This window comes from Giraffa tippelskirchi, chromosome 3, assembly GCF_054371585.1.
Source record: "Giraffa tippelskirchi isolate mGirTip1 chromosome 3, T2T-mGirTip1v1.2.pri, whole genome shotgun sequence".
NCBI classification, from domain to species: domain Eukaryota; kingdom Metazoa; phylum Chordata; class Mammalia; order Artiodactyla; family Giraffidae; genus Giraffa; species Giraffa tippelskirchi.
The window spans coordinates 35527243-35554347 of NC_137277.1; the positions used below are offsets into that span (position 1 = coordinate 35527243).

A 27105-nucleotide genomic window follows, 5' to 3' on the forward strand; every position below is an offset into this window, starting at 1 on the left:
CAGAGCAGAAGAACCAGCACACCTGCTGCTCATAGGTTTTTCATCGTCTCCTCTTTCCTCCCCTGGGATCTAGAAAGTTACTTTAAGGTGGAAGAAAATACAGTGGTCCCTTGATATCCAAAGTAGGGTGTAGGTTGCAGGACACCCTGCAGATACCAACATCCACAGATGCTCAACTCCTACATAAAAAACAACGAAAGGTTTGCATATAATCTGTGCACATCCTCCTGGACACTTTATTATTTTTGAAAAGTATTTATTTGGCTGTACCAGGTCTTAGTTGCAGCATGCAGGATCTTCAGTCTTCATTTCAGCATGTGGAATGCTTAGTTGCAGCATGTGGTATCTAGCTCCCTGACTAGGGATTGAACTGGGGCCCCCAGCACTGGGAGTCTTAGCCACTGGACCACCAGGGAAGTCCCCACCCTCCCATACACTTTAAATCATCTCTAGATTACTTATCTCATACTATAGAAATAGCTATAAATAAAATGTAAATGCTATGTAAAAGTTAGTTGCTAGTGTGCAGCATATGCAAGTTTTGCATTTTGAAACTTTCTGTCATTTTTTCCCCCAATATTTTTGATCCAAAGTTTGCTGAATCTGCACATAGAGAACCCAAGGGTATGGAGGGCTGACTATTGTTACTATAAAACAGTATGTGAGTCTATATTCTGTCGAGTCTATCCTGGAGCTAACCAAATAATTTAGGGGCACATAGAAGGACCCCACCCTCCTCACAGAATCTAGTAAGCTCTGTCCCTCAAATGCCCACCTAGGACCAGGCCATTCAGAATTGTATTTATCACCATCCCCACTCGGCACTGCGCTCTGGAGCTGGAGGGTCCCAAGGCACCATCCTTCAGTTTCATCTAAATTGTTCTACGGGTTTTTCAGGGTTTGTACTATGAAGTTGGGGCCTTTCATAGTTTCACACTAATCTCATTTTCTTCTTTAATATTGTTTCTCTTTGTTCATTTTGGTATGAGGATGCAAGTTTTCACAATCATGGCCTTTTTTTCCTTGCCAGCACTCTAGTCTTTTATATGTTTCAAAGTGGGAAGAGTGAAGCCATAATATGTGGGCTGGCTGGAGCAGAATCTAACAGTCAGCATCCTACTAACACGATTGAAAGAATTATCTGCTCCTGAAAGAAAAAACTGTCTTCCCAACATCATATTTTTACTCAAACTCTTTATATAATAACTTTTTTTTTATTGAAAGTGTTTTTCTGATTATTAAGTAACACATATGTGTTTCAGACAGTTGGAAAATACAGAGATGTATAAAAGAAAATGAGTCCCATAATTCCACAACCGACCAGAGCTAGTCACTCTGTAGGTTTTACTCTGGAAACACCAAGTCTCCGCTCACCTACACTTCGGAAATGTAGCCACAGACTGTTTTCTTTCAAAGCAGTCATGTCTTTTTCCACAGAATATGAAATAGAAACATATAAAAAACATACTCAAAGAGAAGAATGAGGTTTCTTCACAAAGTGGTTTCCTAGAAATCCTCCCTTTTCTGAGTGCCTATGAGTCAGAGACTCTAATACAGACTACCAGATTTATTAAAATAATAATAATAAAAATAAGAGGCCAAGGAAGAGAAAGGTGAAGGGCTTATCTCCAGATTCCCCCCCGACTTCTCACACTACCAGGGGCGGGGTGCCCACTTTTCTTCCGAGCTGGAGGTTTGTCAGTCTTAGGGGCTACAGCGAGGCGGCGAGGGAGAGCCTGGGAGGGAACCTAAGAGTTGAAGGGAGAGAGAAGAAAAACTCAGTGTCATGTCCTTCCAGTACCCCGCTCCTGAGGAAAGGTGTTGTGTGTGGTGTGGGGAAGGCTGGAGTCAGAGAGCAAAGGGGAAGGGCCACATTACAGAAAATGGGATCCCGGTCAGTGGGGTTGGGGTGATCATGTGGAGAGCGAGGGACGAGTCGGTGAGAGCCCCCCACCCCTTCACCCAGCCTTACTTTCCTCACCTCTTTCCGGGGGATCTCAACCAAGCGGGAGTCTGTGTTCCTTCTGGGGGCATTCTCCCCTCGGCTGTCAGTCCTGCTGTACAGATCAGGGGATGAAGAGGGGCAGCTGCTCCCCACTCTCCCCAACACTAGGGGAGAAGAACTACTTCCCAGTGCTGTCTCTTAAGAATAAGAACAAACAAGATAGACCCGGGGATCCAATAAGAGGAAACATGAGTGGAGTCACATACTGAGTTATGCTAGGTCATCACAGTCCTAGGACCCTCAGTTCTGAGCTGCAGGGTAAAGAGGAAAAAATTAAAGTAGAAAAACATGCAGAAGAGATAAGAAGTGAAAAATCAAAAAGAAAAGAAGAGACAAAAGAAAGGTGGGGAAGAGTGAGAGATGGAGGAAGAGGAGGAGACTCCAATCTACCCTCACTTCTTCCCCAGAAAAGGACAGAAGACACTACTCAACAGACACACTCCACATTCTTTCCGTCCACAGTCCCAATTCCTTCCATCTAGTCCCTCCTCCCTTCCCTCCCAGGGTGGTACCCGCCGCCGCCGCGTTCCAGCCTCTTCAGGTAAAGCAGCAGATCCTCGGCAGGCAACGCCTCCCAGCCCCGAGCTTGGTAAAGTCGTAACAGCTGAGACACTTCCATTAGCTGTCTTGAGGATGCGGGCCCATCTCCACCTGAGAGACACATCAGGAATGATCATCATCCTCGGCCGGCCGCAGTCCTTATCCTAGCTCCCAGAGCCCAGAAGGGCCTTCAGTTCCAGGTACTGGCTCCACACCTGAGACCTACCTGTAAACCAGGACCTGCTTACCTCTCTCTGGGGAGCCACCGCTGGGACCGCCGCTCTGTGAAGGGGCCAAGGGAAGCTCATGGACCCGGAAAAGACTGGACGCCATGGCTAAGGGAACTTTAGTTTTATGGACGGGGGGCGGGAGGCGTGGCACCTGAGGGGTATCCTCCCAAGATGGGGCAGTCAGAGGACCTAACCAAAGGAATGAGATTCAGGATGAGGAAATGGGGCAAAAGCCAAGGAATCCCAGCAGCCTTAGCCTTCATGGGGCTTTGTAACCTTTGCCAGCTCCTGAAGACCCAGCTCTGGTAAGTGGATCTCCTGCCTCTTTCAGGCCCAGCCCCAAACTTCTTCAGAGTTGGCGCTCACCAGGCTTAGGGGGAAGCTGGTCAACGGAGGGGTTCTCGTGGCTCTGGGGCGCAGTCTCCAGCAGCTGGGGGGACAAGACAGTAGGGCTCCCTGAGGACCACTGAAGAAAGAGACCTCAGGGTCTGCAGGAAGCAGCGGGGAGGAGGTAGGAGCTGGTCTCCTAAGTTCCAGAAGGAATGCTGCAGCAGAAATAAGGTGGACTAGGAGAGGCAGAAACTGGGATGAAGTCTTAGTCCTAAAAGGCCAGAGTCCTGGCCTCTCAGAGTAGAAAGAGAAAATGAGGAAGGGAAGGAGAAAGCAAGATGGGACGGGGGGACCTCTTACCTGGTGCAAAAAATGCTTGAGGCCCTGCAGCTGGGAAGCGGGTGGCAGGCCTTCCTTCAGGAAGCCATCCCCCTCAGACCCAGGGTCTTCCTCAGGGAATGGTCGCTCTGCCCGGTGATCCGGATGGAAGGTCCCAACTGCAGAGAAGGCCTCCACTGTACAGGGAAACAGGGGGTGTGTGCTGTAGGGGGAGGGGCTCCTCCACCAGGCAGCTCACTCAAGGCCTGGAAGGAGGGGGCCTGTCACACATAAGTGGGGCTTCGCGGCTAGAAGAAGATGACCACAGTTGAAAACAGCTGGAGAGGGAAGGATTGAAGGAGCTGGGCACAGCCGAATTCTAAGACAGAAAAGTAAACAGAAGGGGAAGGCTGTGGTCCCTGGATGCTGAATGAATAAATCCCGCCGCAGCACAGAATGCTTTAAGATAAACAGACTTGTTCTGGCTCTTTCACCAGAACATGCCCTCATGCTTACTTCAACCTGGGTCGTCTCATTTTCACCACAGAGCACCCCATGTACCCAAGTCTCAATTGACTGAATCAGGCGTGGCCACAACTCAAGATCAGCTGATCTGAGGGACAGTTACCAACCCACCAGACCGCCTCTCTTTAAACTTGGACCCAAGAAACAAAGGCAAGTTGTCTAGAGTCTTGCTAGAGTCGGCGTCACAGCTGCTCAAAGCCATGTGCAAACCAAAGCAGCGAGAGCAAGAACCCAAGGAAGAGAGAGGGCCGGTAGTTCAGGAGGAAGAAGCAGAGTCCAGAGCCCAGGCAGGCCCAGAGAGAGGAGGAACAGCCGTGCTGTTCCCGGCAGCCCCTGGTGCCAACCTCGGTTCTCATTAAGCACAGATATGTCCCATTTCCTAGAGTCTATCTCCCTGTATTTGAACCAACTAAAGTGGATTTCTGCTCCTGGCAACGGACAGTCACTAAGACATCTGGGAAACAGAATGCTCAAGCCCCCAGCAGACAGGAAGTTAGGTTAAGAGAGAGCCAGTCAGTGTGGGGAAGGGGAACCCGGTGACTTCTGTCCCCAGGCACCTGAGGATGAAGTGAGGTCCGGCTTTGGCTCCAGGGGCTGGAAGGAATGCTGGCTCTGGAAAGTGGGGCCCAGCAGGAGGCTAAGATCTGGGGAGGGGCTGCAGAGAACAGGCCGTGGCACCCCAGGCAGCTCCTCCCTCGTTTCTCGGCTCTGCTGCAACACAGGCTTCAGGGCCACAGCCATGGGGGGCACCATCCAGATCCTCCTCTCCCCCTTCTCTGGTTCCTGCGGCCCAGGGCTGGAGGGGCCGGCAGGGGGAACCTGGGCACAAGAGAGGGTGCACTTAAAGAGACGAGACATGCCACAGACACTTTAATAAGGTTACAGATTAGTAGAATCTCCTCAGAAGGGGATTTGGGAACATCTATCAAATTTCTGACCAATTTTAAAATGCACATTTTTGATCCTACAATTCCATTTCTAGAAACTGTATAGATATACTGAACCAAGACATAGTAATGACATTTTCTGCAGCACTATTTGTAGAAGCAAAACACAGGAAACAACTTTAATATCCACCAACAAGCACTTGGTTAAATAAGTCATACAACTGTGTATAGAAGGCAACCTTTCTGTGGGGGGTGGGGGGGTGGAGCTGGGGGTGGAATACACTCAAGACACCAATAACAGCTGCTGCTTCTTGGCGGAGGAACCAGGAGACTGAGGTGCAGGCATAGTATGGAGATTACTTTTCACCGTATACCTTTTTGAACAGTTTGGTTGTTTTTTTATTTTATTTCATTATGTTTTAAAATTTTTGGCTGCACACATGGCATGTGGGAACCTTAGCTCTCCAACCAGGGATTGAACGTGTGCCCCTGCATTGGAAGGCTGAGCCTTAACACCTGGACCACTGAGGATGTCCCTTTTTTTTGTAAAATTACTATGTGCACATTATTATCTATTCCAAAAAATATTTTAGCTAATATTAAAAACTCAATTGTTAAAAGAAGGAAGTAAGAGATGCCAACAGAGGGAGGGCAAAGGTTGAGACTCCCTAGGGCACGGCTCCTCTAGAGCAGGACTGAGCAACAATTTCTGACTCTTTCCATCACAATTACTTCAGCTGCCCTTTGGCAAAACTAGCATCATGTGTTACCCTCTCTTGGGCTGGGAGAAGAGGGTGGTGCCCAGTGTTGTGGGGCCAGTCTGGGCAAGTGGTGGCTACGGCAAAAAGACGGCTTTTGATGAGACAGTTACTCTTTGGGAAAGCTCACAGAATTTTCCTAACGCAGGTCCTAGGAGCTGAACTCTGGACTCTCCTTGGGAGGGAGCTAGATGTCCCAAGAAGGGGTCTAAACAGAACCCTGACGGCCTACCGGGGGGTGGGGCGGCAGGGTGGTGGTGCTGAGCAGCCGGGTGGCCTCCTCCCAGTGGGCCTGCAGCATGGCCTGCAGCCGCTCCACCAGCTCAACCCGCTGTTCCTCCAGCTGCTGGTTCCCACTCTGCAGTTCCCGCACTCGTGCCTGCTCCCGAGCTAGTCTGAGAGGAAAGACGCGAGAGGTGATGTCGGGCCTTGGAGAAAGCAGAGACTTGGAGAACAAGAAGGGCCACAAGGAAAGGTGGGACACGGGAAATTGTGAGAGGAGCTGGGGCCAGTGCAGAACAGACCAAGGCTGCAAGGGAAGGGATCAAGGCCTGACGTGGAGACTCCAGGGTCCGGTACCTGAGTTCATAGTCCTGAGCTACCTGCTGCTGCCGCTCCTCCCGCTCTGCCATTTCCACCTTGAACTGAGCCAACTGGGTGGACAATTCCTGCTGGTGCTGTCCATTCAGCTCCTGCAACTGTTTCCTGAGAGGACACAGGTGAGAAGAGAGGACTGAAGATAGAGAAGAAAGTCATCCAGGAAGAAAAAGCCAGCATGTGTGTACGGGAGAGTGAGCCAGCAAGCCAGCCAGTTAGCCCTGCCCTGGCAAGGGGTGGGGGTGGGGGTGGTGGTGGCGGGCAGCGCTTGTTCAGGAAGGAAGCAAGGATGGCTGAATGGGTTCCCTAGAAGCAGACATTTAAATGAGGACTTACGTGAAGGTGGTTAATTTAAGAAGCATTTCCAGAAAAAAAAAAAAAGCTGGTAGGGGAAGGAAGAGAGAAGGGCACGTCTGGAGGTGCTACAGGTCTCAGCTCAGCACTGTACACACCAGGGGCTAGGGAGCTAAAAATTGGTATTCCTGTAGCCATCAGTTATTGGCTAAGTGCTCCTTCCTATGGGGGGAAAGCGGAAAATCCCCAAGCAGGTCTGGCTCTCCTGTGAACCCGAGGCAGGTCTCCCACCAACAGACAGGAGCCGGTGTGTTGGAAGCTAGTAAAGGGATCTTAGAGGGTCTGGGTGGCCCCCCACCACCTGCTGCGGCTGTGGAGAGGCAGCAGCCTGCGAGCTCCAAGCACCTGTGATGGTCCCTCAGGGAGGCTGCCTGCCGAAGGCTGCTCTCCTGTGCCTGCGCCAGCCGTTCGGTCACCCGCTGCTCCAGCTGCACCGCCAGCTCCGACTCCATCTGGATCCGCTGGCTTTCATACCGGGCCTGGGAGTAAAGCAAGTGGCAAGTGGCAGGGGCAGGGCGGGGGGGGAGTCATCATCAGCTCCATTCTGTTTGGGCTTGGAGGGGATAGAGGATGTAAGGTAGATAAAAAAAAAAGATCCACGCACCAACATTGCCTCCTACGTCTGAGGGACCAAAGAAAGAGAATTTTGTCCCAAGGAGTGAAAGCGGTTTCCTTTCCTTATAAAACCATGACCTCGGACAATACAAACGTTTTTTTGTGCTTTTTAAAAATGTATATATTTATTTATTTAACTCCTTGCAATTACCTAAATTCTTTTTAATTTTTAAAAATTATGGTAAGAAACGCATATACAAAGCTTACCTTCTTAGGTAATACAAAACTTAACATTTTTAAGTGTAGCATTAACTATATTCACATTGTTGAACAGATCTCTAGAAATCGTTCATCTTGTAAAACTGAAACTCTATACCCACTGAACAACAACTCCCCATTTTCCCTCCCCAGCCCCTAACAATCACCACCCTACTTTCTGTTTCCATGAATGATTTTAACTGCTCTAGGTATCTCATTACCTAATTTTTTTTTTTTAAGTTTCAGGTGTACAACATAGTGACTTAATGAATACACATTACAAAATAATCCCCACCCAAAATTTTTTAATGAAAAATCTTAATAATAGATACTCTCCCTCTGAGCTGGCAATTTCACTTTAAGGAATCTATCCTGCAGAAGGAACGCCAAAGAGTCATGTACAATGATGTTCACTGCAGCATTATTTATTTTTGGCATGCTACGGCTTACAGAATCTTAGTTCCCCAACCAGTGACTGAATTTGTGCCCTCTGCAGTGGAAGCGTGGAGTCCCAACCTTTGGATGGCCAGGGAATTCCATGCAGCACTTTTGTTTTTTTTTTAAGCTGTGCTGGGTCTCCATTGCAATGTGCAGGCTTCTCTAGTTGCAGCTCATGGGCTTAGTTGCCCCATGGCATGTGGGATCTTAGTTCCCTGACCAGGGATTCATCCCTCGTCCCCTGCATTGGAAGGTAGATTTTTAACCACTGGACCACCAGGGAAGTCCCCAGGGTTATTTTTAATAGTGAAAAAAAAATTGGCATCAGGGTAAATTTCTCATCAAAAGGAAAACGCTTAAGTAAACTATGATTCATACATTTATTACAATATAATTCTTTTAAAAAAATGATGTACATCTGTATGTGTTGACATGGAAAGATGTCTATGATATATTACAAGGTAAAAACAAGTTGCAGTGAATGCATATATATATATATATATATATATATATAGCACCAGCCCATAAACACATATGAAAAAGTTCTGAAAGGATACACACACAGTGATATGATATGAGAAGGTAATCAATACTGTGTACTTCTGTACACTTGAACTTGTATTACAGATCACTTTTATTCTTAAAAATATTCTTAAAAATATCTTAAAAATATTTTTTAGAGTTCTCTGGGAAGACTACCTTGACCCATCCATATAGAATTGATGTCTCCTTTCTGTCTTGGGTATTTACATCTGATATATTAACTTTGAGAATTTAAGAACAGAACAGAAACTGAGTTTAAGACTTTAAAATAAGCTGACCGAAAAAAAAGTGAAATGAGAATAATGACTCTAAAAGATGACAAGAAAGCAAAGAAAAATAAAAACTTAATAGGCAAGACAAAATAAGATATAAAGGGGACTTCCCTGGTGGTCCAGTGGCTAAGATTCTGTGCTCCCACTGCAGGGGGACTGGGTTTGATCCCTGGTCACACAACTAGATCCCACATGCCGCAACTAAGACATCACACGGCCAGATATTTTTAAAAATAGTTACTCTAAATTATTGGGGCTTCCCTGGTGACTCCAGATGTTCAAGCTGGTTTTAGAAAAGGCAGAGGAACCAGAGATCAAATTGCCAACATCTGCTGGATCATCGAAAAAGCAAGAGAGTTCCAGAAAAACATCTATTTCTGCTTTATTGACTATGCCAAAGCCTTTGACTGTGTGGATCACAATAAACTGTGGAAAATTCTGAAAGAGATGGGAATACCAGACCATCTGACCTGTCTCTTGAGAAACCCGTATGCAGGTCAGGAAGCAACAGTTAGAACTGGACATGGAACAACAGACGGGTTCCAAATAGGAAAAGGAGTATGTCAAGGCTGTATATTGTCACCCTGCTTATTTAACTTATATGCAGAGTACATCATGAGAAATGCTGGGCTGGAAGAAACACAAGCTGGAATCAAGATTGCCAGGAGAAATATCAATAACTTCAGATATGCAGATGACACCACCCTTATGGCAGAAAGTGAAGAAGAACTAAAGAGCCTCTTGATGAAAGTGAAAGAGGAGAGTCAAAAAGCTGGCTTAAAGCTCAACATTCAGAAAACTAAGATCATGGCATCTGGTCCCATCACTTCATGGGAAATAGATGGGGAAACAGTGGAAACAGTGTCAGACTTTATTTTTTTTGGCTCCCAAATCACTGCTGATGGTGATTGCAGCCATGAAATTAAAAAACGCTTACTCCTTGGAAGGAAAGTTATGACCAACCTAGACAGCATATTTAAAAGCAGAGACATTATTTTGCCAACAGAAGTCCATTTAGTCAAGGCTATGGTTTTTCCAGTAGTCATGTATGGATGTGAGAGTTGGACGGTGAAGAAAGCTGAGTGCCGAAGAACTGATGCTTTTGAACTGTGGTGTTGGAGAAGACTCTTGAGAGTCCCTTGGACTGCAAGAAGATCCAACCAGTCCATCCTAAAGGAGATCAGTCCTGGGTATTCATTGGAAGGACTGGTGTTGAAGCTGAAACTCCAATACTTTGGCCACCTCATGCGAAGAGTTGACTCATTGGAAAAGACCCTAATGCTGGGAAGGATTGGGGGCAGGAGGAGAAGGGGACGACAGAGGATGAGATGGCTGGATGGCATCACCGACTCGATGGACATGGGTTTGGGTAAACTCCAGGAGTTGGTGATGGACAGGGAGGCCTGGCGTGCTGCAATTCATGGGGTCGCAAAGAGTTGGACACGATTGAGCGACTGAACTGAACTGACTCTAAATTATTGGGGCTTCCCTGGTGACTCAGTGGTAAAGAATCTGCCTGCAATGCAGGAGGCCTGGTTCAATCCCTGGTCGGGAAGATTCCCTGAAGAAGGGAATGGCAACCCACTCCAGTATTCTTGCCTGGAGAATCCCATGGAGGGAGGAGCCTGGCTACAGTCCATAGGGTTGTAAAGAGTCGGACATGACTGAGCGACTAACACTTTTCTAAATTATTAATCATACTCCTTCAAAAATGTGTGTCCTAGACAAGCTCCCCATGTAACTGGTGAGCTCCCTATTGCTGGGACTGTGTTAGGATTATCCCAGCCCAGAGCTTACACACAGGAGTTATTCAGTAGGTTTACTGAATGCACACATACACACATGCAGCTGGCACCAGTTCAGGGGCTTATAAATTACTACTGAATTGTTTACTAATGTCTTTACCCTTGGCCCTCCATGATAAATTAGTTTCCATGTGGTCAGCTCTCCAATTCAATGGGCCAAGTGAAAAGTTTGTTCTCTCAAAACTGGCCTCTCTAACCCAGAAATTGGGTGTCTCCTTAAGTCAACTATTAATAAGGAAAGAAGTCTCTCAGAAACTCATTAATTTGCCCTTAAAATACATTTTACACATAAAGGCCAAAATTCTAGTTAGAAATGGGATGTCTGCCCTGACTCTTAAAGCCACTTCGCCTCAGACCTCCGTCTCCCCGTCAGGGACACTCCCCTAGAACCTCAGCCTCCTGACCTGCACCAGGCTCATCTCCAGCTGCAGGGCATCTCTCTCTCTCCGAGCTGTATCCAGCTCTCCTTCCAACCGCCGCACCTCAGACTGCACCAAGGCCAGCTGCTGCTGGGCCTCCCGGGCAGCCTGGGCCTCCCTCTGGGTGTTCTCCTAGGAAAGGGCAATCAGACTTCAGTTTGTATCTCATTTCTTGACTCCCGGTTACTTCTATTCCCTGATTCATCCTCCCATACCCTAAGACCCAACCTCCCTTCCTCTTCACCTGTGACCTATTTCCTCTTCTCCGTTGAATCTCACACTCCAGTTTTCCGTATATTTGATGCCCCCGGCCCTTCCTACAGGCCCTACCCTCTCAAGTCTTCTCGCCTTCACTCTCCATCCTGCTCCACTACACCGTGTATTCCGACATCCATCTCATTCAATTATTTTGTGCTTCATCTGTTCCTCAACTGCCCTTTCTACCTTCTCCCTTTCCAGCTGAGCCTGGCTCTCCTTCTGCATCGCCTGGTAGTGCTCCTTCAGCTGGTGCTCCTGCTGGGCCCAGCTCTGCCGTTCTTCTTCGAGGGCCACCTGCAGTGTCTCCAACTGTCGACGCTCACTGAGTTGCCCCGCCCGGGCCTCATCCCGTTCTTCCTGCAGGACTCGGCAGCGCTGCTGTTCTAGCTCCAAGCTCAGGGTCAGAGCCTGCCTCTCCTCCTCCTACAGCCACAGGAGAAAACCAAGATCTTAGCATGCCCTCAGGAGACCACCAATCTGCCCCCTCGCCCCCATACAATGTGCCCGCTGAGAATTATATCCATGAAAACACAATAGTTAACAAGCCCACAGGATGTCAATATGGTAAATAAGAGTTTCTGTACCAGAATTAGGTAGACCTGGGCTCAAATCTCAATCTGAATCCCAGCTCTGCATTTACTTTGGGTTCTGAGGCACCACCCTTACTTGTAAAGTGGGCGTATTACAGTCCACTTTGTGTGGATTAAAGTTAAAAGGGTATGTAAAGCATTTAGCACAATGTCTGGCCTGTAGTAAGTACTCAATATACGATGGCTGTCACCACTGTCATCAAAAGAAATTCCACAAAGACTAGAAAATTCAGCCTTACAAACATGTACTAGCCAACCAGCAGCCGCCACCAGCACTCTTGGACTGTTAGGAATGTCAGTAGCAGCATGCATGTAGCAAGCATGTGTCATGCATGCAAGAAATTCTAAACCTGGCTACTAATTCATGTGGGTAATCATCTTATCATTTCAGCAATGAGAAACCTGACTAAGCCTCACCCCCATACCTTTCTGAAAATACTTAGGTTCCCCAACCCCTCAAATATCAAAACTTCAGGGAAAGGACCCAAGAAATCTATATTAAAAAATAATTCCCAAATGATTCTAATGAGGATACAATTTGCAGAGTCTCTCAAACTGGCTTGATGGCAGAGCTCACCTTCTGTAGAGTACCTAGCAGAACTAGTGTTTTGAAGAACACACTTTGCTCTGGTGCAACGCAAATTATGAACTCCCACAATCCACCAAAAGCCCATATCCCCAGACTTCCCTGGCAGTCCAGTGGTTAAGGCTCCGTGCTCCCAACTTGGGGGAGCCCAGGTTCAATTCCTGGTTGAGGAACTATGATCTTGCATGCCACAGGTGCAAACAAACAAACAAAAAATCCATATCCCTCTAGAAGTAATGACCAGTCTTTATTGGAATTAACCCAGGCGAGCATTCTCACCAGTGTCTCTTTTTCCCGTTGCTGCAGTCGGGCACCTTCCTGCTCACGACTCAGGGCCTCCATGGCCTCAGAAAGGCTTTGTTCCAGGCGGGTTACTGTCTTTCAGGGAGAGAACACAGGATGGAGGAACTGAGGAGAATCCCTGCATGCTACCCTTTGAAAATCATTAACAACATAAACTTTAAAAGCAAGGGTTAACTAAATGACTTGGGGGCCAGAGGGATGAGGAGAGCTGAGCAGACATCAACCATGCAAGTCTGACAGCAGAAACACTGCAGGGAGAGGACACAGGAGAAGAATTGTCAGGCTAGCTATGGCAAGCTGGAGGTCAACCTGCAAGGAACCCTGGTTCCTCCCCCATCCAGCCATCGGTGACCCAGGTTCTAATGCCTCATGATCCTGGTTGCCCACCTCCTGCTGCTTGCTTCTAGTGAGTTCAGCTGCCTGCCGTTCCTCCTGGAGTCCCCGAAGCACCTCTGTCCTCTCAGCTTCATGCCGGTTCCAGCCCTCCACCACGCGGGCCAGGGTCTCAGGAAAGGAAGGAGGTCACATAGAATTTCAAATAATTTTTCTTCCCTCTTTGTGTCCACAGGAGCAGGGCCAACAGCCACCTTCTTCCAGTGGTCAGCAGACCCAGCACTTACCCGCCCCCAACTCCTAATGTGAACAAACAAATGTTGGTTGGCCTCCCCCTGTATTCCTTGGTGCCCCCCATGGAGAGACCCACCCACATTCTGCTCCCCTGGCACCTTGTCCAGTTGTTCAATCATGATATCTTTCTTTCGGTCAGCAGTCACAGCCACGGCTAACTGTTGCTGAAGCTCGAGGACACGGGTCTGCAGGTTCTGAATATGGCGCTCACAATGCTGGGAAGAAGGGTGAGGGGGTCTGGGTGTTGCCACCCTTAGTTTGATCAAAGCTCCAAACTTTCCAGCTTCTCTATGGGGGAAATGGGCTGGCGACAGGGAGCTTGGGTCCCAAGAACAGAACAGGTTTGAAGAAGGAGAGTCAGGAATTCTGGAGCCTGAGATCTCCAACGCCTTCCTCTACCACCTCAGGAAGCAGGGGTTTGGTCTCCAGCCTCTTCCCCTTCCTAGATCTCCTGAGAAAAATTTCCATGAACCTTTCAGCAGGGGTGTAGTAGTCCATGCTGCAAAGAGTGAGAAGTTACTTCTGCCTTAAGAACCATACTGGACACAATGATTCAGCATGGCAAGGGGAAAGGGGAAAGCCTTTCATTCACGCCCCGGCAGTTTAAAATAGAGGAAGAGAAGGTTCCAAAAATGACAACACAACCAATAATTCCGACTTTTCCTCTGCCTCATCCTGCTCTCTGCACCCTTCAGATAGGCTGAGGCTCCAGAAACAAAGCTCATTATATAACCAGTAGCTTTGCACAAGCCAACAATTTGTTATTCATTCACCAAACATGTACAGAGTATTTGTTTGTGTTGGGTATGTTCTAGACTTTAGGAAGACACTGCTGAACAAGATAAGGTATGACCCATGTGGAGCTTAGGTTTTAAAAGGGGAAACAAACAAGACATATCAGCCTTTGATAAACTATATGAAGGAAATAACAGAATGATCTGAAGGAATCCCTGGAGGAGAGGTGTGTCATCCTAGACAGGATGGTCAAAGAAGGCCTTCCTCACAGGAGAGCCATTTGAGTAAAATCCTAGCTTGCAGGACCTTAACCTTTTAGCACTTGGCCCTATTTCTAATCTTTGCTTCTGTCAAAAGGAAGCCTTTGTATCTCACCTTGCGACGAGTATGCTCTGAATCCAGTGCATCTCTCAGTGCCTGAAAATCTGGGGGGTTGAGCGGGGGCCCTGGCCGAAGGCTGGTGTAGCGGGGGAACAACTCCTCAAAGGCTTGGGCTGAGCTGGATGGAGACAAGTCTTGCAGTGGTCGGGTGCTGAGCAGATCAGGTAGAGAACAGTAGGGATGGGAAAGCTTTAGAGACCCAGAGTCCCATTTCCAGACATTTTACAAATAAGGAAACTACAACTCAGGGCAAGAGCCATGCTCAAAGTTACAAAGTTACTCAGAGAAATGACAGAGCCCTAGAGAGCACAAAGGCTTTGTGAGTCACTCTATAGTACTCCTTCCTCTACTCCATGCTCCCTGCAGCACGAGTCACAGCAGAAAAGAGCTAACTCTTCTGGAGAAGGAAGGACCTAGAAAGCCAGGTACTAAGCAGTGGATGCCTATGTTCCCAAAGGAGTGAGGAGGATAGAAGAAAGGCAAGAAAGGGTAAAAACTGAAAGCTAAGTGACAAGCATCTTAGGTCCTTAAGAGGTACAAAAGCAGCAAAGGGAGAACTAAGCGACAGAATACTTGGCTTTCCAAGAAAGAGAGGAAGGCAACTAGGAGAACCCCAAGGAGAACTCACTTAAGCAAAGTGGCTGTGCTGTCACTGTCAAAGGAGTCCTCTTCCCGTCTCTCAGAGTCGGCACCTGGAGTTGGGGGATCCCCTGTAGGCAGCCAGAGGGACCCACAGCCAGGGTCAGGTAAGGATGGGAACTGGGATCACTTGAAGAAGAGAGGAATGGTCCTTCCTTTCTACTTCACCCACTCCTCCTGCCTCTCTCCCTAAGAATGGGAGCCTTTTCTTCTGAAATCTCTTATCTCTGAGTCTAGGTCTCCAGCCCACACATATCCTGGTAGCTTTCTCCACTTTTCCCACCCCTTAAATCTAGGTTCTCCTTTATAGAAAATCACTCACGATAAGCTGCATCACGTGAGGTTTGGAGCATGCTCTGGAGTTGACCCCGAACACTCTCCATCTCAAAGATATGCTTGGAACCATCCTAGAAAAAAGCAATGCAGAAATCAGATGCAATAACCCATACTTCATCCAGGGTAGGTGGCATCCAGTGGCCCCTAAGGCCCAAGAATTTTTACTCTCACACCTTGGAAAGCAAGAAAAACAGAACTGACTCATTGAGAAACTCAATTGTCTATGGAAGCCAGAGAGGTAATGCAAATGAATTAACTGGGCATCTTAAGGTAAGAGTGGTGAGGATTCCTTCCAACTAGAGAGCAAATATCCTGTGTAAAGACTCTGCTGTCCACGGCTCTCAGTTTTTCAAACTTTGGGAGGCCTAGCCAGTCTGCAGATCGGTTATGATATGCATTCTATCCGACACTATCTTCTCTGTAACATGTATAATTGATTAAACTATGTTTTAATGATTTACATGCCAAATTTTGAACCATACAATCAAAACAGTTTCAAGATGAAAGGATCTTAGAATATTTTCCTTAAATCCCTACTTTCCTCTTGGGATGAAGAACCCTTATGCTCATTTCCAGCACCCACATCCCAGTTAAAGCACAGCAACCTACCCCATGAGTGTCTCTGAAGAAAAAAAAAAAGGAAGTCTCACAATTTTCCAACTTATTATGAGTGGTTCAGGACTCTCATCAACATTTGCTCACAGGAACAAGCATAGATGACTGTGTAGTTAAAAGAAATATGGAGTCCAACAACAGGAGCTCAAATCTCAGTAAAGCTCTTTTTTTTTTTTTTTTACCACTCCCAATCCCAAGACCCTAGAGGTGTCCAAGACAGACCTCCCTCACCTTTTTCTTCAAGTTGTTCTCCAATCCCACTGACAAGCTGTGACTCAGTTCTTGGGCCAAGCCATCCAACACCTCATGGGGAGGTGGGGAGGCAGCAGGTAAATACAGCTGGGCTCGGGCGGTGCTCTCTGCCTGACGACTGAGGTGCAAAGAAGTATACAGCTGGGAGGTCACCTCAGAGGACACTTGGTTCAGCCCAGTGGCTTCTGATGACTCACTCAGGAGGTCCTTGGCCCGTAGGGGTGAACTGGGGCTGGCAGCTGATGTTGCCATGAGTACAGGGAAGAGACACTGGAGACAGCAGAGGTGGGAACTCCTGGTTCTGCTTTAGGAGAGCCCAGGGGAGCAAGTACTGGGAGAAGAAAGATTTGGGAGAAAAGAGGAAGACTCCGAGCGAGGGATTCTTGTTGAATAAGAGTATGGAGACTTTCTGGTTAAAGGAAAGGTTTCCAGCAGTTCCAGAGGCCATGGGAGAGGGCAAAAGGATTTCTTTCCACAGCTCCTGGGAACAGTGGAAAAGGCGGGTGCAGCAAGGAGAGGGTGGGTATGGAAGACCTACTGCGGGGCAGGCGCACCACTGCAGTTCCTCTGGAGCGCTGAAAGCTGCAGTTCAACTTCTGGGCCAGGCTCTCATAGTCCACTGAGCTCTTAAGTTCTCACACCCAGAATGCGCAAACTGAAACGGACCCAAATCCAACAGGGGCCTAATTTCCGTCCAGCTGTCTTATGTGCCCCTCAACTGGCTCCGCTCCCCACCTCTCCTCTTCGCCCATGCACCCGTTCCATCCAGAATCAACTCTCTGGTATATTTCCCCGATCCCTCCGGGCAAGAAAGCCGTAGCACGGCTCCCTAGAATCCCTCCCTTCCTTCTACCCCAAAAGAATGTTTGTGAACACTCAAGTCATGCTCTCTGATGGCCCTAAAAAATAGGCTCACGCCCTCCAGCCTAGCCTGAGATCCCCCACCTCGATCACCCCGTTCCGACTACTCCCCACACCTCCAGTCCTCAGCCCCGCAGTTTGCCAAGGTGGGAACTAGCAAGTGCCCCCTCCCCTTGAGACCTGGTAGGCGAACACCCAAACGACCCCTCTCCTCGCGCCCTTCCCAACACTCAAAACCGTTGGCAGGCTCCCGCCCACCTTCCGCAGCTCCGCCTCGCTCGCCTCGATGACGTCACCAGCCCAGGATACAGTGCTTTCAGCCGCTCCCGGCTTCTGGAGCGGAGAGCCTTAGACGCGCATGCCCAGACTCTGCGCCACGGATTGGCTGAAGCAGGTATGGGGCGGAGTTATTGCTGCGACGCTTTGACCCGATGGGGCGGGGCTCCGCGAAAATCGGAAGTGTCGAGTGACGGGCACTCGGAGCAGTTCCGGTGAGTCCGGGGGAGGGGTCCCCGTCTGGTTGGAGGGATCCGGGACTGAGAACTGGAGTCGACGGGGTGTGGGTGGTCCCGGAGAGAGGCTCACATTCTCTGCCTTGCAGATGACTGTCCACAACCTGTACCTGTTTGACCGAAATGGAGTGTGTCTGCATTACAGCGAGTGGCACCGCAAGAAGCAAGCGGGGATCCCTAAGGAGGAGGTGACGAGAAGGCCCCGCGCCACTCGGGTGACCTCGCATCTCCAAATGCACATAGTCCCAGCCCAGCCCCTTTCTCCAAACCCTGGCTCGTTCCCACCCCTACCCCGTCTCCTTTACAACAGAGAGCTAATTCTGCCCCTCTCCCTCCAGGAGTACAAGCTGATGTACGGGATGCTCTTCTCTATCCGCTCGTTTGTCAGCAAGATGTCTCCGCTAGACATGTACGCGGAGTCGGATGGGTTGTTGAGGGAAGGAGGGAACGGATGGGGAGGGGGTACTTTCTGGAGTGGAAGGGGCTTTGGTCCCCAGAAAGGATAAGGAGACAGAGAGAAAGGCTGAGTCAGAAGCGAGAATGCAGGAGCTGGCAGAAGCGGCGGTGGGGAAGAGAAGGTTAGAGGGGTTGGGCATGGGGGCTACAGTGAAAGGTGAAGCTGCGAGGTGTCTCAGAGGGAGTCTATCTAGAGGGGATCAGAAGTATCTCTTTGGGAGAGATTCCGCTCGCATTCCTTAACATTCCTCCCCATCCCTGCAGGAAGGACGGCTTCCTGGCCTTCCAAACTAGCCGTTACAAACTCCATTACTACGAGACACCCACTGGGATGAAGGTTGTCATGAATACAGACTTGGGCGTGGGGCCCATCCGAGATGTGCTGCACCACATCTACAGTGCGGTCAGTGCCAGTCCCTCGGACCCTGCTCCCAAAGCCTCAACAGCCATGGTCACTTAGAGCCCCAAGACTCCATCCCTGCCCTAGTCCTACTGTACTGTATCTCTACAGTAGAGACTCTGGGTTTTCTCAGGACCTTAATGTCTTTATACACTCCCACCACCAGTTTCTCCTCAAAGGATTTGCCTCCCAGCCCTTGATCCCTGTGCATTCACACACCCCTGACGTTATACTAGGTGTAAGGTTGAAAAGAAGTGTTCAAAGCCTGGCTCTAACACCCTCCGTCTTCACAGCTGTATGTGGAGCTGGTGGTGAAGAATCCCCTGTGCCCACTTGGCCAGACTGTGCAAAGTGAGCTCTTCCGCTCCCGACTGGACTCCTACGTCCGCTCTCTGCCCTTCTTCTCCGCCCGGGCTGGCTGAAGGAAGCACTCTACCTTACCCTCAGAAGAATCGCTGTCTGCCTGGGGCCCAACCTAACCTGTATCACCCAAGGGCTCCTGCTGCAAGCCTTACCACCCCAGTCCCCCAGCCTCGTCAAACCCCTCGGTAGCCCTCCTAGGGGAACAGCCTAAAGCCCTTCACAGGAAGGCAGCCTACTGGAGTCCCTACACCTCCAAACCAGGTCCTCTCTCCAGTTTGATCCCCTACCTGACTCTGTGAGAAGTACAGAATAAACTTTTTATCACCCTCTGGGACCTGAGCGTGTCAGTTTGAGTGGTTGATTGGGGCCTGCCCCTCTCATGGAGGCGTGAAGCAGGGTGTCTACATCCTCTGAGCCAAAAAAGAGGCTTTGTCCATGGGTTTGTTAACAGCAACACGACTGATATTTGGGGCTGGGTAATACCTTGATTGGGGGGAGGGTGGGAGGGCTGCCAGGTACTCTGTTCTGCCTGTGAAAGTGTTAGTCGCTCAGTCTGGTCTGATTCTTTGCGACCGCATGGACTGTAGCCCACCAAGCTCCTCTGTCCACGGGATTTCCCAGGCAAGAATACCAGGGTGGATTGCCATTTCCTTCGCTGCCACTCACTAAATGCTGGTAGCACATCACATACACATGAGTGCACGCCCGCGTCCAAGTCGTGACAGTCAGGAAATGTCTCCAGACCTTGCCAAATGTCTCCCCAGGTCGTGACAGTCAAAAAATGTCTCCAGGGATTTCCCTGGTGGTCCAGTGGTTAAGACTACATGCTTCCGATGCAGGGGGTATGGGTTCAATCCCTGGTTAGGGAACCAAGATCCCACATGCATCAAGGAAAAAAAAAAAAGTCTCCAGACCTTGCCAAATGTCCCCCAGGGGACAAAATAGCTCCCGGATTGAAAACCATTGGGGTGGTGGAAGACCGATAGGCCTCGGGGTCCAGAGAGTAGAACCACCCCCCAGGTGCCGCTCTCTGGTTGCTAGGAGCCCACGAAACACTCTAGCTGCAGCGTTCCGGAAGGTGGGGCTTATGCAGATAAGCGGCAGGTTTGGGCTGGGAGGCGGGCGGCTTTATGCAGATGAGGGGGTGGTGCCTGCATGTTGATTAGCTGGGCCGGCTGCCGACGCGGCTGGGAACCTAGCGGGTCCCCCTGCGCTTTGGGCAGAGGGGGCATCTTTCTCCCGCCCCCTCCTTGTCCCTAAGTTCCTACTCTCCGAGAATCGCCCTCGACCTTCACCCTCGTCCATTTCTCCCTCTCCTCTCCGCGCCAGTGCCCCCGAATCCTAATCGCTCCACTCGTGGCGCCCCTCGCGTTTCTCCTCTCCGCCGCAAACCCCGCGACCTCCAGCAGCCCGCCCGCGCGGGCCCGATTCCGCCTGGCGGCTCCCGCCGCAACCTCCTCAGCCTTCCCGCTCTCCTAGGGTTCGCGCCACTACACCCTCGGGTGTCTCCCCTCGAGCTTCCCGGTTCCCTCCCCCTCCCGCCCCCTCGGAGCCCCCTCCCCCGCCTTGGCCGGCCGTCATGCAGGTGTCTATCGCATGTACTGAGCAGAACCTTCGCAGCCGGAGCAGTGAGGACCGTCTGTGTGGACCCCGGCCGGGCCCCGGGGGCGGTAACGGCGGGCCGGTCGGCGGGGGGCATGGGAACCCTCCAGGGGGAGGAGGGTCGGGCCCCAAGGCCCGGGCCGCCGTGGTCCCCCGACTCCCAGCGCCCGCTGGGGCCCTCCGAGAGAGCACCGGCCGAGGCACTGGCATGAAATACAGGTACGGGGGTGGCCTGGCCGCCCGCCACATCTGCTCCCCTTTCCTGACCCCTGAGGCTTCCTAGGATACTGCCAGGACCCCCCTCAAACTTCACTAAGAAGGTCCCGGCTTATTCCATCTCTTCTTCCCATCGCTGGCACTCCCTTACACGGTCCTTTTTTTTTTTTTGCTCTCCGTCCATTCCCCTGCCTAGTCGAAAATCAAGTTTACCGAGGTTGACCAGGCCCGTCAGACCCAAGGGATGCTCCTCCTTACCCCCAGGAAGGCCTGGAAAACGCGAATCTCCACGCTGCACACCACCCCACCCTGCTCTGATAGAGTGTCCTTGGGTCGTGTCCTGGGAAGAGGGGGGAAGGAAATGGCTTCTCACTCTGGCCTGCTCAGGGTGCCTGACCCAGATACTGCCCCCACATGCCCCAAGGTCTGCGGCACCCTTGCTTGGTGGGGAGGGAATTGGGGCCCTCCGAAGGATGCACCACATCTCTCAAGCCCATGCAGAGGGCCAGGGACCAGGTGGGGAAGGTGGAATGAAATGTAACCGACTTGATCTCCAAGAACTGCTGAGCTCTCAGGACTACCGGGGTGGGGGGGGTGGGGGGGTGAGGGGTGGGGGATGGGGGGCTGGGGGGTGGGGGTGTGGGGGGGTGCTCCTGCTCAGGAGTGAGCGAAGGTCACTGATCTGAACTGGTTTTGTCACTTGAGGAATTTGATCCCTTCCATATGGCAGCCCTGATTGGGAAGCTGAGTGGAGTACCTGGATTGGGGGGGGGACAGGGAGGAGGGGGCTCTCTGGTTTGAAGACAGACTTCATAAGCCAACAGGAGCAGAGCGAGTAGAAAGAAGGGGGAGAACTGGTCTTTCCTCTCAAACTCCCCACCCAGGTGTTCTACCTGCCTTTGTTGGAGGCCAGTCTGACTAGCCTATCCAAGGACCCTTGCCTGCCTGAATGCCTGAACTTGACTTGGTTTACCTCTTCCACCCCACTGTCTGCCCTTTAGCACAGCACTCTCTTGAGGATCTGTTTTCAAAAACTCATCACAATTAGCCAGTCTCATTCCTCCCAGCCACATTCTACCTCAACTCCACACATCCCAGAGATGACTCAAATGAACCCAGGACCCACCAGAAGCAGCGCTAAGCAGGCAGCACATCTTCAGTGTGATAGGAGGGAACAGAGGCACTGGACCATGCCTCCAGAGGAACACTTATTATTTGTTCGCTTAATCTATGGCCGTGGCACTGCCCAATTCAGTGGGCCCACTGAGTCTAATTTCTTTGAACTGAGACACCCTGTGGGAATCTCAGTCTGGAATGAGAGGAGCTGGAGGCTGATAATCTATGTCCCTAATGGAGGCTCCACCCCTTCCTGCTGCTTCTGTGTCCTGCAGGAACCTAGGAAAGTCTGGTCTTCGGGTATCCTGCCTTGGCCTAGGTGAGTCAGAAAGAAAAGGAATTAAGGGAGGGCCAAGCATTCTTTCATGGCTGACCCCTCCCCTGTGCTGGTCTCATATGCCTGGCTTCTCTCTTGCAGGTACCTGGGTCACATTTGGTTCTCAGATCTCAGATGAGGTATTGATATAGGTGATGGGACCTAGAAGCAGGGGGAGGGGGTATGAGGGAACCCAAAAGAGGGGGAAATGGACTTGGCTAGGGGTTTGGACAACAAGTATGGAGAATGGTGGACTTGAGGCTGGAGGATGGGGAAAAGGAAGTGAATGTGGTAACCAAGGTTGAGGTGTGATGGGTTAGTGTGCAGTGAGGAAGGTAACTGAGAGGCTGGTGGTTGATCAACTCTTTCTCTCACCATCCTAGACAGCAGATGATGTGCTGACAGTAGCCTATGAGCACGGTGTAAACCTGTTTGATACCGCCGAAGTGTATGCAGCAGGAAAGTAAGGACTGGGGTGAAAGAGCTAAGTTATACTTGGAAGGCTGAGAGACATCAGGGCTTTTTGGTTTCCCCCCTAAAGAACTCTGGGAATTAAAGCATCACTAAGTTCCAGTCTTTCAGCCAATGGGCCCTCGATGTATGTTGGGAACTATAGTCCCAACATCTGTCTCTCTCTAGCTTTGAGGGCAACAGGGCATACTGTGCAGTCAAAATAAAACCAAATATTTCTTGGACATCAGTTATGTGCAACTATGTGAGGATGACAAAGCTAAATTTTCAAACATACCAAAACCACAGCACATATGGCTTCACACTGGGAATAATAAAAACTTTTGGATGACCTACCCCTGTCTCTTCTTCTGGCAAGCTCTTCTGCTTATCATTAAGACTTGTCCCAGATGTCAGCTCTCCCAAGAACCCTTTGCCCAACTCCCCAAAGTTGGTCACTACCCTCCTCAGCTCCCAAAGCACTTTACCCTGCCCTCTGACACACAGTTCATCAATTACTGGTTTACAAGGCCATATTTGCTGTTCAATGGGGAGGGTCCTCCCTCCATAGAACTTGTCTTGTTCTTTCCCATGTTACCTAAGTACCTATACGGGCTTCCCTAGTAGCTCAGTTAGTAAAGAATCTGGCTGCAATGCAAGAGACCCCGGTTCCATTCCTAGGTTGGGAAGATCCCCTGGAGAAGGGATAGGCTACCCACTCCAGTATTCTTGGGCTTCCCTGGTGGTTCAGCTGGTGAAGGATCCGCCTGCAATGTGGGAGACCTGGGTGGGACTTTGCAGAGATTAAAAGAAGGGGGAAGGCAACACAGATGGTTGGAAACAGATGAGACAGTATCCTCCCCAGCATCACTGTAGTTGGTCCCTCTTCTCTCATCCTATTCTATCCCGTCAGCACCCAGAACAGAGCTTGGCTCACTGTTGCACAACTGATACTTGTTGAATGAATGCATGAAAACATACAACTGTAACCCTACTTCCAGGAGCCCCTTTTATTTAGTTTAGAATGGGACTGATGGCCCAATGGGCTTCTCATTTATGTTCCATTTTACAAGGGAGAAATTAGTTGAAGGGAAAGGTGGGAGGAGGGAAAGAAACTGATTCATCTTGGAGGAGTCAGTGCTTCTGCCTTGTTTTCCTTCCAGGGCTGAAAGAACCCTAGGAAACATCCTCAAGAGCAAAGGTTGGAGGTAAGACATGTTTGGGGGTGTGGGGAGTTGCTGGGGACATGATCATCCCCACATCCTTTTCTGGCTGGGTCTCCCATTTCTCTTTTTCTCCAGGAGATCAAGCTATGTCATCACTACCAAGATTTTTTGGGGAGGACAGTAAGTGGCTGCCTCACTATAGCTGGGGAGAAGATCTGCAGACTGTGTGAAGGTGCATGGGATGGGGTGGGGAAAGCAGACCATGCACCTGCTCCCCCAGGTCTGCCTCCTGCCTGTGAGGACCCCTACCACCTCAGTTCCTCATGGCTCCAGGCCAGCCCTGGTCCCTTATTTTTGACGCACCTCATCTTTGACTTATCTTTTCCTACAGGGCAGAAACTGAGCGAGGCTTGAGCCGCAAACACATCATTGAAGGTGAGAGAGGCTGGGAACCTGAGCTGGCTGAGGACGGAAGCTAGAGGAGTTGGGAATATTCTCTGAAGCTCCAAGTCTGAGGCTCTTAATAGAGAAGCTGGGATTTAGGTGGCCATGGCAGAGGGGTACAGTCTGAATTCTCAGGCAGCTTAAGCTGGAGAGCTTACCTTCCTCTCCCTGTGCTTACCCCAGGCTTGCGAGGATCCCTGGAGCGCCTCCAGTTGGGATATGTGGACATCATCTTTGCCAATCGTTCAGACCCCAACAGTCCCATGGAGGGTAAAAGCAGCACCCCAACCCTGAGAGCCCTTCAAAACTGAGCACTTCTTAAACCTTCAGCAGAAGCCAGGCCCTGTTCAGGAGGTCTCCCAAGTTCTACAGTAGGGGCTCAGACCCCAGGACTTGGACAGGGAGGGAAATGAAGAGCAGATGCCAACCCCTCTTGACTCCATAGGGATGAGTGGGGTCTTGGTGGGGCAGGAGGAGGTCTGCAGATCTGGAACCCAGGATGCCAGGGGTCTGACAATGAAGCTTTCCTTCTCCTATGTGCCTAGAGATTGTGCGAGCCATGACCTACGTCATCAACCAGGGCCTGGCCCTATACTGGGGGACATCCCGGTGGGGGGCTGCAGAAATCATGGTGAGTGTGCCACCTACTGCCCCCATCTCACAACTTGTTACCACTTTTCACATGGCCACTCCCAACCCCACTCTGCTGGAGGAGGGGGAGTGGAAGACAATGGAAGGAGTGCTCTGACCCCCATCTCTTCCCCACCCCAACCCAGGAGGCCTACTCCATGGCCAGACAGTTCAATCTGATCCCTCCAGTGTGCGAACAAGCTGAGCACCATCTGTTTCAGAGAGAGAAGGTGGAGATGCAGCTGCCAGAGCTCTACCACAAGATTGGTTCGCAGTCCCCTCATCCCTGCCTTTCCCTCAGCCTCACCATCACTGAGATCCCCTTCCCACATCTGGTCCTCTCCATCTTAGGTGTTGGCTCGGTCACCTGGTCCCCTCTGGCCTGTGGCCTCATCACTAGCAAGTATGATGGGCAAGTCCCAGATACCTGCAGGGTCACCATCAAGGTGAGATCTGGGGGCTCGGGATGGCAGGAGTAGACTGAGTGAGAAGTGGTCTTTTGATGAATCTCCTTGGCCTCCAGGGCTACCAGTGGCACAAAGACAAAGTGCAAAGTGAGGATGGCAAGAAACAACAAGCCAAAGTTATGGACCTTCTCCCCATTGCTCACCAGCTGGGCTGCACTGTGGCGCAGCTTGCTATTGGTGAGACACTGCCAGCCCTGGACCCTGCAGGGTCCTTGTCTCCTAAGAGCTACCAAACCATAGACTGGTTTGTTCCTGGGGCAGTCCTTCTTCCTCAGAGACCCCTCTGAAGTCTGAGTGTTCACTGTTTCCCACCAGCTCTCTCTCTCTTTTTCCTTCTCGGTCCCAGCGTGGTGTCTCCGCAGTGAGGGGGTCAGTTCGGTCTTGCTGGGTGTGTCCAGTGTGGAGCAGCTGGTGGAGCACCTGGGCGCCCTGCAGGTGAGCGAGGGACTCAGAGCCAGAGCTCATTTCTGTCCCCTTCCCCAGCAGTCAAGACCTTGATGTCCAACCCAGAATGGGCCTGAGGTGAGTCACCCATACAAGGTCCTCGCTTTGCAAATGAGCGGTCACAGGAGGACAAGAAGGTAAAGCAGAAGCACAGCTGAGACTTGGCCTAGCTGTGAGGCTCCCCGGGTCCTCGAACCTCCTGCCCTCTTTCAAGGACCCTGCAGGTACTATTCTCTCCACCACCCCATTCAATTCCAGGTGCTGAGTCAGCTGACCCCGCAGACGGTGATGGAGATAGACGGGCTCCTGGGCAACAAGCCGCATCCCAAGAAATAGTCCACCAGGGATGCCGGAACCCAAACCCGGAGACGCTGCACCCCCCAGAAACGCGTCCCCGCCTCTGCCTCCCTGCGCTGGATCCCTCCACGCAGCGGCAGAGACAGGGCGGCCCCGCCCACTAACGAGTTCCAGCTTCGAGTAGCGATAGCATGAACAAAGCCATATCCTCCCGCAGTGGGGCTTGAGAGGAAAAGTAGTCCGCCGCCCCCTGCTGCGTCCACCCAGGCCTTCCTGCTAATCTTGGGCATGAGCTACTGGGACGTCCCCTCTCTGCCACTTGGTCTCGCTCCTTCTCTCTTCCCCTAATCCCCGAGGTCCAGGGAAAAACAAAAAGGCATATACAAGACCCATGCAGAGTACTTTGAAAGTGGCCCTTGAAATGCCATCAAAGAGTTGTGAGTTCTAATAAGAAGTGAGTTGTGGTCACCTGGAACAAAGGAAATGGGACTCTTAAATTCGTTACAAAGGAAGCCAGGCTGGTCCTGGCAGGAAGTAAATGATGACTTTTGGGAAACCGGGACCCTGCCTCATCCAGGAGGTGGAGGAAGGCGTAAAACTAGAATTCGGGACCCTGCCTCATCCAGGAGGTGGAGGAAGGCGTAAAACTAGAATTCGTGTTGATGGTTTGTTCTTGCGGAGAGGGGAAGAGTGGGGAGTGCAGTAGCAAAGGACCGGTGAGGGAAATTTGATGGCCGGTGTATAGCGTGTCCTGGCGGAAGTGGCCAGAGAAGACCTTGGAAAGCACACTGGGACTCACTTCACAGGAAACAGTGACAGCCTTAGGTCACGGCAGGGAAATGGGGCTAACATAAAAGGTCTGGGGATAAACCTTTGAGCCTTGAGCAGGACTTCCTACCTGGCAGGGGAGGACTGTAGTCTTCCTCCTGGCAATAATCTTAAAGCAATAATAATGGCCCCTCTTATGCAAGACTTCCCAGGGAACTGTAAATAAAATCTCAGCTTGATCATCACTTACTGCGTCTGAAATTGCTAGGGGTTGAGTGTTAGGCTCTCAGTCTCACCTGTCTGGCTTCCTAGCTCCCTGCCAGTAGAAAACTCCAGGACTCTTCCTCTCCACTGCTCATGTACCTTAGTGACCCAGGCATCTTGCTCCTAGTCACTGCTCTCATCAAAGACCCGGTTTGCTTCTTTCAGTCACCACATGCC

General features: G+C 50.6%; 3 protein-coding genes across 47 annotated transcripts; 2 read left to right on the forward strand and 1 right to left on the reverse strand.

Annotated features, from left to right (window-relative positions):
* Positions 1–1194: 1194 nt before the first annotated feature.
* On the reverse strand, positions 1195–17319 carry CNTROB (centrobin, centriole duplication and spindle assembly protein). Of its 43 annotated transcripts, none has more exons than XM_081578498.1 (22): positions 17276–17319; positions 16695–16811; positions 16136–16487; positions 15276–15360; positions 14943–15024; positions 14309–14465; positions 13297–13413; positions 12959–13075; positions 12548–12646; positions 11279–11515; positions 10820–10966; positions 6890–7023; positions 6173–6298; positions 5826–5988; positions 4506–4767; positions 3466–3620; positions 3142–3205; positions 2927–2964; positions 2794–2827; positions 2518–2656; positions 1982–2054; positions 1195–1748 (listed from the first exon to the last, which is right to left on the reverse strand). In XM_081578498.1, exons 3-22 carry the CDS (start codon positions 16406–16408, stop codon positions 1623–1625), a joined length of 2628 nt encoding a protein of 875 aa, XP_081434624.1. In that variant the 5' UTR covers positions 16409–16487; positions 16695–16811; positions 17276–17319; the 3' UTR covers positions 1195–1622. The 43 variants fall into 43 exon arrangements, 31 of the variants coding, with proteins under 31 accessions (XP_081434624.1, XP_081434622.1, XP_081434611.1 ...); XM_081578496.1 differs by having other exon boundaries at positions 1982–2057; XM_081578485.1 differs by having other exon boundaries at positions 1195–1425; positions 1676–1748; positions 2794–2964.
* A 153-nt stretch (positions 17320–17472) lies between these two features.
* Positions 17473–19082, forward strand: TRAPPC1 (trafficking protein particle complex subunit 1). The gene is made up of 5 exons (XM_081578516.1): positions 17473–17508; positions 17619–17717; positions 17868–17938; positions 18250–18388; positions 18679–19082. The coding sequence occupies exons 2-5, from the start codon at positions 17619–17621 to the stop codon at positions 18805–18807; spliced, it is 438 nt and encodes a 145-aa protein (XP_081434642.1). The 5' UTR covers positions 17473–17508; the 3' UTR covers positions 18808–19082.
* Positions 19083–19816: 734 nt separating this feature from the next.
* KCNAB3 (potassium voltage-gated channel subfamily A regulatory beta subunit 3) lies at positions 19817–26909 on the forward strand. 3 transcript variants are annotated; one of them, XM_081578518.1, is made up of 15 exons: positions 20258–20432; positions 20484–20569; positions 21958–22001; positions 22101–22138; positions 22382–22461; positions 23612–23656; positions 23750–23794; positions 24006–24049; positions 24242–24328; positions 24604–24689; positions 24835–24955; positions 25040–25134; positions 25212–25332; positions 25502–25590; positions 25858–26909. In XM_081578518.1, the coding sequence occupies exons 1-15, from the start codon at positions 20328–20330 to the stop codon at positions 25933–25935; spliced, it is 1164 nt and encodes a 387-aa protein (XP_081434644.1). In that variant the 5' UTR covers positions 20258–20327; the 3' UTR covers positions 25936–26909. The 3 variants fall into 3 exon arrangements, with proteins under 3 accessions (XP_081434643.1, XP_081434644.1, XP_081434645.1); XM_081578517.1 differs by having other exon boundaries at positions 19817–20569; XM_081578519.1 differs by lacking the exon at positions 24242–24328.
* The last annotated feature ends 196 nt before the right edge of the window (positions 26910–27105 follow it).